General features: G+C 41.7%; 1 protein-coding gene across 4 annotated transcripts in view; it reads left to right on the forward strand.

Moving 5' to 3' along the window:
• Positions 1–12235, forward strand: part of celsr3 (cadherin, EGF LAG seven-pass G-type receptor 3) — a 141091-nt gene that overhangs the window by 91966 nt on the left and 36890 nt on the right. For all 4 annotated transcript variants that reach the window (XM_051921238.1, XM_051921237.1, XM_051921236.1 and 1 more), the window contains exons 13-15: positions 5212–5353; positions 8958–9078; positions 9311–9494. In XM_051921238.1, coding sequence (XP_051777198.1) covers positions 5212–5353; positions 8958–9078; positions 9311–9494 — 447 coding nt within the window. The remainder of the gene's footprint in view (positions 1–5211; positions 5354–8957; positions 9079–9310; positions 9495–12235) is intronic.

Below are 12235 nucleotides of genomic sequence, written 5' to 3' on the forward strand. Positions count from 1 at the left end.
TGAGAGTGTCTTCACAAAAAATGTAGTCTACAGAGAGATTTTACAACTTTAGTTGCATACTGACAGGCCTCCAGTATACAAACAAAAAACGTTGTCATAGATAGCATGTCTTTTTTAAGTGTACAGTATTTTTTGCCGTGATAAAGTCATACATATCCCAAACCTCTTAGTTAATTATCATTACTTACATCACTTTCTTATTTATTTCTTACTTATCATTTGTTCTTCATACACTACTGACACAAACTCGTGCCCGTTTCATCTTACGTTGTCGAAACGGGCTTTTTGTCTAGTATCTAATAAATAGAACACACAAGAAAAGACAGGGTGTTGAAGCACCCAAAGGCGATCCCTATATAATTGATTGGAGAAAAGAAAACTTCTTCAACATGAATGTCAAAGCAATGAGCGTCTCCTCAGGCATGAGTCCTGTCGTCTGCTATAATACTAAACTGCTGGTGGGTTTAAGCCATTCCAGCAAGAAGAGGTGGGTTCTGGGTGTCCAGAGCGGAAGTGATGTCAGATATCTTCACGCCAATTGATCTTCTGCTGTGATGGTTGTTTCCCATGTGTGACTAATGTATACATAGTGTACTGTATATACGGGTTGGGCAAAAGTAGGTTTACAGTTATTTGTGTGGAAAAAGACATGCAGGTTATGATTATTATTAACTCAGAAGAATGTCACAATGACTCAGTGCACTTAGGTACAATCTCATAAGTACTCAGATTACCAGCCTTAATTATTTACACAGTCTTTTAGTTTACTTGTTAATAAAACAATAATAATAGTAAGAAGAAGACAAATAATACAAATGAATAATACAATAATTCATAAATAAATAATAATATAGGAATAAACTTTCTGTTTCACACAAAGTACACTACTCGCAACTATAAACCTAAACCTATGTTTGACCACTCTTGTATGTGTGTGTGTGTGTGTATATATATATATATATATATATATATATATATATATATATATATATATTATATATATATATATATATATATATATATATACATATATATATATACTGTATATATATATCTATACTAATAAAAGGCAAAGCCCTCACTCACTCACTCACTCACTCATCACTAATTCTCCAACTTCCCGTGTAGGTGGAAGGCTGAAATTTGGCAGGCTCATTCCTTACAGCTTACTTACAAAAGTTAGGCAGGTTTCATTTCTAAATTCAAAGCGTAACGGTCATAACTGGAACCTCTTTTTTGTCCATATACTGTAATGGACTGCAGCTCGCTGGCCGTGGGAGGCGGGGTTGCGTATCGTGTCATCACGCCTCCCACGTAATCACGTGAACTGACTGTGAAGGAGAAAGGACGGCCTTATATGGCGTTCATTTATAAAACAGTGGACAGGCTGTGTAAAGGCAGCTTCACAAAAAAACAGATCCTTAACAAATTGTTATTGGTATATTTTCCCTCAATTTAAAAAGGTTTTCTTTTCTTCTTAATTAAAATTTAAAAGCAATACTTCACCGCTGCGAAGCCCCTCTAGCGCTGACGTCCGAGGTTCGATTCCCGTAAGGGAGTGCAGTGAGTGTGTACGCCTGATGAGCCAAGAATTAGGGCGAAACACGTGTCGCGTACTCTTTGCATTATTTGACAGTAAACTATTTTCAACCATTCTATGATCTGCTTCTCACAACTGAAGGCACTGTGGCTGATGTTAGCTGACTTGCTGGCCAACCATAAGCGTTACCTGGTAGGTAACCACCCATACAATCAGATTGTGATTCAGACTATGAATGCCGTGATATATATATATATATATATATATATATATATGTGAATGTATGTATGTATGTATATATGTATGTCTATATTTATATATATATATATATATATATATACATATATGTGTGTGCATATGTATATATATATATATGTAGATAGGTATATATTTATATGTATATATATGTACATATGTATATATATATATGTAGATGTGTAAATTTGTATATGTATATATATGTATATGTGGATGTGTATATGTATGTATATATATATATATATGTATATGTAGATATGTGTATATGTAGATATGTATATATATGTATATATGTATATATATATGTTTACATAACCTCCTTTACACACTACTTCTCCGCTGCGAAGCGTGGGTATTTTGCTAGTTTAATGTATATATTGTAAATAAAAGAGAACAAAGAAATAGGTTTGGGACAGCAACCCTGTATACTTGGAAACTTGGATGGAAAAAGCACAAAAACATCAATATGTCTTTACACACTTGACTTCAAAACAGAACTGATTTATTGTTAACAAGATGGTGTTTTTAAAATTGGGTGGAGGAAGTGACGTCATCGGGCTTGGAACCAGAGCTGATGTTTACAGGCCCAGGCAAGATTTGTCTCGGGTGTCTGCAGGAGAAAGAAAGAAAGAAAGAAAGAAAGAAAGAAAGAAAGAAAGAAAGAAAGAAAGAAAGAAAGAAAGAAAGAAAGAGTTAGTGCACACTGCCACCCACTGGTCTGGCATGGGATTACCATCTTTTGAGCCCTTTAGCTGCCTCTCATTTGCACGTGTGACAATATCTATATCTACACATATATATTGTGGTGGACGGCTGGGACCCATGCCCAGCCGGGATGCCCCTTCAACACTGGATCCGGGGGAGCAGCCATGGGATGCACGCTACGTCCCCCGGAACACTTGGTGGCAGCCCCCCTGGGTTGCATCGGGGCCAATAACTTGGAACACCGGAGCTCATCCCAGTTGGAACTGCAAGGCTTCCTGAGCCCGTATGGGCGGCAACGCAGCCACAACTGGAAGTGCAGCCTAATTGAGGTTAATTGCCACCTGAAGCACATCCGGGTGGAGTATAAAGGAGCCAGCAGCCACTACTCAGGGGCCAGAGTCGGGTGGAGGAGGACGAGGTTGCCTGGGAGGAGTGGTGGTGCAGGAGAAGAAGTGTGTGGCGTACTTGGTGCTTTTGGGACTGTGTTGTGCCTGTGGGGATTACTGGGAAGACGTGCCCCAAAGGTGAAGAAAATAAAAAGTTTATTTATTTTATACATGTGCCTCCAGAGTGAATCTGTGTCGGGTCGGGTGCATATACAGCACCTTGTTACAATATATATATATACAGTATATATCAAATATGTTGTGCGATTTTCATGTGAAAAAGACACAAGAGGCTTGAAGGTACGGCAGTTTTGTTCACTAGTCACGGTGCCAAAGAGTGGTGACATGTTGAATGTTGATTAACACGTGAGTAAGAATTTCACTGTACTCTGTACACGTGATAACGATGAACTTATGAAGCTATAAACCTGGGTCTCTTTGGTATTTTTTGCATTCTGGGACATCTTGAGAGTGTCCCCTACAGGCCATGGTATTTAAGAAGGAACTGTAAGTGGAGTAGGCACAAACTGGAATAATTCATTTGTCAGCATGAAGCAGTGTAAGTGGAGGCTTAGTCAGTGGTCATCAGTAGAGCACTAAGGTGCAGTACACAGAATATATCAAAAAAAGAATAAATATGATCTATATATTATTAATAAATAATTATTTATTTATACATACTAGGGGGTTTGCCCCCTGCTCACTTTGCTCGAAGCCTGCACTACGCGCCAGCCACTTCGCAACTCTGCCACTCGTGTTGTGAAGAGGGGGGCTGAACGCACCCCAAGGAGACCCGGTTGTTCCTCCAAAACCCCCTCTTAAACGGTGATACAATGGGAAACAACTACAGTTTTTTTTTTTAACCTCCTCTTTGCTCGTGCAGCTGCTGCCATGCTGCGTGATCTGCATCTGAAAGCCTGTACAGCGGCTGCCCTACTCTTTGTATTTTATTTCCGGCCCCGGGTGTGGTTACATCTCTTGGCACAAATTTTCGTCTTGAGAGATGCGAGTTCCTGATATTTTTTAAGTTTATAATTTAAAAACGGAATAAGAATCTGAAAAATCTAACGGCATCACATTAGAGTTCTATAAATTCTGAAAAGAATGTTACCAAACATATGTATGTGGTTTTAAAATAAGCCCGATTTAAAGCGTGACATAAAAACGCCACCATTGCACTTTTAGGCTTAGGATTTTATATATAGGGAGCAGATATATACATTATATGTGTGTGTGTGTTGAGAACTTTGTATTATTTTAAAATGCCTGTAAATAAATGCAGGTGACGTAATGACGCAGTAATCAGTGCGTCTCCCTCATGGATTCAGCCCCCTGGCTTTGAGCCCCTTGCCCAGCTGCTCCGAGTTTGCACGTTCTTTCCGTGTCTCTCTGGGTTTTCTTTAAGCAGCCTGATTTTCTCACACGTGCTTGTTGGGTTGTCGATAAATTAGCCCTGTGTGGTGTGGGATGTTTGTTAGATTGAAATATTCCTTAGCTCTTATAAAGTCCTTGCTTCTTACTTAATAATCTTGTTTTTAAGACTGATCATATACTGTGAGTGTTCCTAGAAACTGCAAAGTAATAGCTGCATTTCAGTGTAGTGTAGTGTAGTGTTGACAGAATCCAAACAAGCTGTAGATATCCAGACAAGAGCTTAGAGGTCTATAAAATGAAGATGTGTCCACTGGTGACATGGCTGAAATGAAGCTCTGTATGTAGAGAGCAAGGTCAGTTTGGAGAGGTGCTGCAGAAGAGCAGAGCCAGCAAGGTGACATCTGTAAGGCTGTGCAGAGAAGCTGTCCGCCCAGCGTGTCACTCTCCAGTGGCTGGTGGGCCAGTTCATTTCAGGATGTAAAAAACGCAACGGGCGCCTGCAGCTCCTCCCGTCGGTGTGCCCAGAAATCCATGTGTTAGACGTCACATCCAGCTTTTAGCGTACAGTTTCCATGAAACATGAGTAATGAGTGGGCTGCGATTTGAAAAATTAGCATGAATATGCAGCACACATTTAGCTCCTTATGAATTAGTGTTTAATTCTGTTACGGCTGAAGTGTTAATTTGTTTTCACTATGAATGACTTGAGGCTGATGGCAATGCCGGCGATGGTTTTTCTGTGCCTCACAGGGCTCCCTGGATTTCGAGGTTATCCTAACAGATTCAGTTTACTCTCGGAAACCTCAGGCTGGGCTCATATTTTGAAATATGTGCAGAATGTTCCGATTATCCCATACAGAAAGTACAAACCATTTCATTTCTTTGGTGTTTTCTTGGGGACCCTGCTGCTGGAAATCTTGTTCAGTGCTTTCTGTGATTCATTTCCAGGTTACTATGGGAAGACGTGTCTAGATGCCTGTCAACTCAATCCCTGTGACAGTGACGCGATTTGCAGGAGGAAACCTAGCAGCTCTCATGGTTACATCTGTGACTGTGACGACAACCACTTTGGCCAGTATTGCCAGTACAGGTGAGCTCTAAAACTTATACAGTGAATCCCATCCACTGTTGACGAGAATGGTTATCCTATTTAAACATACTCACTCATTTTAACCTCATAAGGTGATACTTGACAATGCGTGACGTCTCATGTGGTTAGGTGGGCCAGCACAATTAGTAACACTAAGCTAGGACATTTCCAGCCTCACTGGTCACTTTGGGGCATCATCTCTGACTCCACTCCTTTTCATTTTGTCACATCCCTGTTCCATTTGTCCAGTTGATTGTTTTCAATGAGGGCCTCAGAATGGTCTGAGGCCCTCAGGTAGTCACCTGAGGACTCACTGCTGTCTCTGCTCTTGGCTGTAGCATTTGCTCTGGCGCCCTCTCGTAAGTGGGGGTCTCGTAGTGCTTTGTCACATCCGTGAGGCTGACCTGTGCATTTCTCATTCTGACATTTATAATGAGTCATAATTAATTAATGTCTTGGTTTTTCTTTGGTTCATCTAGTATTTGATCTGATGAAAATAATCGTGTCAAGTCCTTCTTTTATTAAGTTTATTCTGTGAGTCCTTTTGTCAGTTCCCTTTCTTTATTTTGCTTTCCCCTTTTTAAAAACTCCTCTTTAAAATTCTTAACTCATTCTTAATTATTACGATCCTGTTGTTTCCGTTATTCAAATGAATTGGTTCTTCTTATTCATTCTTTTGTCTGATTGGTGCTAGTTTAGTTTTGGTACAGCCCCATGATTATCATACATTTCTATTGGTAGTTTGGATTCTTTGGGGTGGGAGGAGCTTATGGCTTTGGCTGTCACACGTAGGCAATCCTAACACTTAGATGAGTTGACGTGTGCTCCGCTTATTGATGTATCACAACTGTATGTGTGCCAGCGCAGGTTACCTCTGCCACATTAAACTGGAACGGCCGTCTGCATAGACATCCTCTGAGATATTAATCAAGTATGCAATTCGGCAAGGGTTAGGCTCTCATACATTAAACGGGCATGCTATACAGAAGAAGAGGATATCTGACACTTTCAGGATAGTATGCCATCCAGCACAGGTTGGCCCGAACACATTAAAGTAAAAAACTGGAGAGAACCTAAATGGGCGCTGGCACGTTATATACAGTAGGTGTGGTAGTTTTCTGGTATGTTAAAAGGCTATGGTAGTTATCACAGGTGGGCTCTGACACATGTCTACTGGTTGGGACAGGGGAGTGCTGACACCTTAAACAGTGTGACCTGTAGAGGCATAACAGCAACCCCAAACCCCAGATACACATGCACAGAACCAAGTCATGGATTCAAATAAGGATTTAGTTATCAAAAACAGGTAAGAGAATAGTTCCAAAATATTTGCGATCTCTTGCCCTACGTGTGTCTTTCCTCTGTATTTACGCATGTCTTGACCGATGCTCCCTTTCACGTAAAGCCTGCTCCTCAGACTCTTGTTATTTTCAAGCTGCCGTTCTCATCTCCTATCCAGTTGTATACTTTCCGTCTTTGAAAGCGACTCTCTCAGCATGCACCTTTACTCCTCCTCACGCGTCTTACACTCGACTCTCTTTCGTCGCATCACCAAAGCCAAACCGACCGGTCAGATTGCACTGAGGGACTGGACAGACAGTCTTTAGTGTTTTATTATATAGCAGACTAGCCGTTCCCCGCGGCTCCGCCTGTGTAGCAGTGAAACAGGACAAACTATAAAAATCAACAAACTAACAGGCATTGCTAGCTAAGTGGAGGCAAGGTACGCTCCAAAACACAGAGGTACACCGACTTCCTACACCTGACGTCACGCTTCCCCCTCAACTTGGCCCACAGCCTCTGTCTCGGATTAGTGCGAATATATCGCTCCTGCAAGCAAACTATGGTTGAGAGAAGTCGCAAAATCAACTGGAATGTTCAAGCAAATTGTAGAAAAAAAGCCCAATCTAAATCTGTTAAGTAGTTCTCTCGTTCGCTAGCTAAGCCGAGTTAAGGCAGACATGTGAGTGAGGAGGTCCCTGCCTCCCTCCCTTGCCTGCCTCTCTCTTGGATTCACACAAATAAATCACTACTGCAAGTGAACTATGCTACTTAGCGCGATGAGAGGGGTCACAAAATCAACCAGAACGTTCAAGCAAATTATAGAAAAAGCCCGATCTAAATCCGTTAAGTAGTTCTCTCATTCGCTAGCTAAGTGGAGGTAAGGAACGCCCCGAGGATGGCGCATGAGTGAGGAGGGCCCCATTCCCTCGGCCTGCTGCGTGTCTCTCGGATTCGCACAAATAAATCGGTACCACAAGCGAACTATGATACTTAGCTCGATGAGAGAAGTCACAAAATCAACCCGAATGTTCAAGCAAATTATAGAAATCGGATCTAAATCCGTTAAGTAGTTCCCTCGTGAAAAGTGGACAGACAGACAGACGTTAGATTTTATATATTTATATATATATACAGAGAGAGATGAATTACCTCAAAACAGGCTTTTTCACACAGTTCACCCAAGCACAAGTAAACGCTTCTCTTCTTTATCTCTCTTCTCCCTTCTCCTCAACACACCCCAGCAACTTTGTCTGCATCCTCCTGACTTCAGTCACCTCCAGGGAATGCGTAGCGGCTCAATTTATGTCAGGCGGGAGTATTTCCAGTGCTCCAACATCACACCCACTTCCAAGTCTGGTGTGATCTCCTTACACAGGAGATGATCTCCTTCTGCAGCTCTGCCTGGTGGTCCCTGAGTACCCCAACAGGGCTGCTCACCATGACTACAGCTCCCAGGGAGCACCACTACCAGGATGCTGCCACCCCAAGTATTGGGGGTTTATATCTACGCAATGGACTATCACCTTCTGTCATTTCCAACCCAGTCAGCCAGCCCATCCATTCCAGACTTTCCATTATAAGGGCGTCCCAGCCAGGTAAAGAACCATCCATATTGTATCCTCTGGCATAACAGGTATTATAGTCAAACCAGTCTGAAATATTAAAGACTAGAACTAAAACACATTAAATGAATATGAGGGTCATTAAATGGGTGTGATAGTCACACTTGGTGGGCTCTGACAGACAGTGATGCACTGCAGCTAGAATAAGCAATGTCTACCATGTCACACCATTATGGGAGTCAGCACATCTCTTAAAAGTACTTTATGGTGACCAGCACAAGAGAGCTCTGTCGTATCACACAAGCTTTCAAAATACTGGTGTGTAGCATGAATGATTGAGCCCCTCTAACACGTCACACTTGTACTGTAACCTGCATACCTAAATGTTTCGTGTTGGCCAGTGAAGGTGTCCTTACAGGCAGCATGATGGAACACCGCCACCTCCGCCAGGTTAAACATCAGAAACTGGTTGAGGCTTCACCCCGGCCTTTCCTTTTGCATGCATGTTGTCTTTGGCCCACTCTGTCAGCATCCCAGAGATTGTACGTCTAGCAATGCTTTATAGGGTAGTAAGTCATGCCGCTGTCCTATCACTGGCCTTTTCCTGTGGATGCCCACCTTTGTGCCATTAACAGCGACACATTTGTGACATATCACAGTTTCTTCCTGCACATCGGATGGTAAATTGAAATGCAACAGAGTGAATACAAGATGTTGGATCATTTTCAAGATACGTTTTCATTGTTTTTGTGCTTCAGGATTGACCAGCAATGTCCCAAAGGATGGTGGGGCAGCCCAACTTGTGGACCTTGTAACTGTGATGTCAACAAAGGGTTTGATCCGGATTGCAACAAGACAAACGGACAATGTCACTGCAAGGTAATAGTAACCATAGGAAAACGTCTTTGACCACCAAGCACCATTAGAGTTTGACTTTTCTATCAGCTGCTTCAGAGCCTCATAGGTGGCATACATCCTACTCTAAAGCCTCTCTGCGTTTCTCGGTTGCTGTGAAGAAGTTAACTGAAACTTGACCAGTGTTAAGAAACATTGAGCTTCTCGGTAGCTTGTATGAGCCACTTAAAATACTGGAAACTTTTCCCTTTTCCAGGAGTTTCATTACCGCGTCAAGGGAAGTGATACCTGTCTGCCATGTGATTGCTATCCAGTCGGCTCCTTCTCGAGATCATGTGACCACGAGTCTGGTCAGTGCCACTGTAGGCCGGGGGTGATTGGCCGACAGTGCAATTCATGTGACAACCCCTTCGCAGAGGTCACTCACAATGGCTGTGAAGGTGAGGTCCCCTTTTGCTTGTAATATGATGTGTGCTCCCTGTCAAAGATGGACGTACTTAGCAAAGAATGAACTAGAGCTTTCTTCATAGTGTGTGTTTGGTGTATTCTTTCTCATTCATCCTATTTTTTCCACCATTACCCATCTCTTCTGATAAGATCTAATCCCATTAGTAGTGTCATCAAGTCTGACAGGTATGAGTTTGTTTTGTCCCAAAAAAATAATAAATCCCAAACTTAAAAAAAGTCTCCATGCTGTTGAGGTTTTCACATTTTATTGTTATATAGCACTTGGGGCTCACTTTGGCTTTTTTTGACATTGATCAGCAGATAAATGCTTTTTAATGTCAACGTGATAACAGATCTGAACTGAAAGTGGTCTAAATTAATTACAAATATAAATCATAAAATAATTCATCACGTAAGTATTCACCCCCTTTAATGTGACACCTCTAAATCCTCACTGGTGTAGGCAGTTGGTGTTAGAAGTTCCAGAATTAGTTCAATGGAGATCACCTGCCTGTAAGTCAAGAGGTTTCACTTGATTGTCGTCTAAATGCTCTTCATCTGGAAGGTCCAACTTGTGGTGAGTCGGTATGGTGGACTAACCTACACAATGAAGACAAAAGAACACTCCAAGCAACTCCACGAAAAAGTGGCTGAAAATTCAGGGGATGGAGACAATAAAATATCCAAGTCACTGAATATCCCTTGGAGTCCGGTGAAATCAGTCATTAAGAACTGGAAAGAGTGTGGCAGAGCTGGAAATCAGTTTAGAGCACAAAACTGAGTGATTGTGCAAGAAGAAGATGAGCAAACAAGGCCACCAACAGACCTAGGAGAACTCTAAAGGAGTTACAAGCTGCAATGCCTGAGACAGGAGAGACTGTGCACACAACAACTGGTACTCAGGTGCTTCACTAGACACCTCATGGGAAACTGTGAAGTCAGCCTGGATGAAGTTTCTACGGTCTGATCAGACCAATGTTGATCTTTTTAGCCATCACACTAAATGCTGTGTTTGACATACATATGGCGGTGGCAGCATCATGCTATGAGGAAGCTGCTCAGTAGCAGGCCCAGGAAGGCTTGTGAGGGTGTAACGAATGCAGAAAAATCCAAGGAAATCCTGAAGGAAAACCTAATACACTCTGCAGGTAGCATGTGCCTTGGGAGAAGATTTGTTTTCCAGCAAGATGACAATCCCAAGCGTAAAGCCACAGCTACAGAGGAATGGCTTCAAAAATAACAAAGTTAAGGTCCTGCAATGGCCAAGTCAGAGTCCAGATCTCAAATGAATTGACACCTGGACCTGAATTTGAATTGCAATTGAATTGAATTGACAGTTTACACCTGGACTTGACAAAGGCCGTTCACTCACAGTCCCAATGCTTCATTCAGTGTCCAGAAGTGCAAAGCTGCCAGAGAGAGACCTGAGCACACAGACTCGAGGCTGTCATGGCCGCCAAAGGTGCAGCTACTAAATACAGTACTAACACGAAGGGGGGTGAGCAATTATATGTTGTTTAGTATCTCTAATTAATTTACAGCACTTTGCCGAGATCTGTTTTCACATTGACACTAAAGAGTCTTTTCCTGTTGATCAGTGCCCAAAATGCCATATTAAGTGTACGGTGATTCAATGTTGTATATAACAAGAAAATATGAAAAGGCGGTGAATACTTTGGGTGTACTCAGATATCCATTTTACAACAAATCGGCTAACAATGTCTCCTACTCGCTGAGTTTTCTGTCTGTGAATATCATTTCCGTTTTTGGGAAGAGCAAAACAGTCATGGCACACGTCAAGCAAACTATGCCCAAGAGTAGTTTTGCTCTCTTTTGTGAAATTTAATTTTTGACTTTTTACAATTTACAGATCACATAGTAGATACGGTTCACTTATTTCCATACATATACCGTATATACTCGCGGATAAGTCGGGGCTTGATTTTACCGTATAATTTCCAATATTTTATAATGTCAGTTGTATAAGTCGAATGTGGAAAACTCTCGCTATTGGTCCAAGCGATTATGATATGCTAACGACTGCCTGAGAGAGTAACCACGGAGCTCACTGCCTTTTTTTATATGTATTGTGCCTACGTGACGACACAGTAATACCCAAACTATTCCGAAGCGATGAGTGCACTGTTTTGTGTTTTTTGCATCTCACACCCTCATACATCTTTATTGTAAGATGGCACGTTCGATCAGAAGAAAATATGAAGCTGGTTTTAAATTAAAAGTCGTTAAGGTGGCAAAAGAAATTGGTAACTGCGCCGCTGCAACAATATTCAATGTGTCTTTGAAACTGGTGCGAGATTGGAGGAAGCAAGGAGATGTAAAAAAAAAATTAAGTGTTGTATTTTTGAACGGACGTATAAGTCGGGGTCGGATTCTATGATCGATTTTTCGGGTTTCATGACCCGACTTATACACGAGTATATACGGTATAAGTAGAGCATGTGACAAATAGGGTGACTCTGTCTGGGTGTCACCGTGAGTCAGTGAATAGTAAGGGTCATGACAGTCGCTCACGTTCAGCGTCTTGCTGATGTGCTTGAGTGTCTTGAGGTAATGGCAGCCTTTATTACCTTTTATTTTGTTGCCATTTTGATTGGATTTGGATTTACTTTATCGTCATTTTAAACCACACAACAAGTAGTGCACAGCAGAGCAAAACTGCGTTTCTCCAGGCTCAAACATAGAGACAAGTGCACGTTATACAACAACAGATAGA

This window comes from Erpetoichthys calabaricus, chromosome 18 (assembly GCF_900747795.2).
Source record: "Erpetoichthys calabaricus chromosome 18, fErpCal1.3, whole genome shotgun sequence".
NCBI classification, from domain to species: domain Eukaryota; kingdom Metazoa; phylum Chordata; class Cladistia; order Polypteriformes; family Polypteridae; genus Erpetoichthys; species Erpetoichthys calabaricus.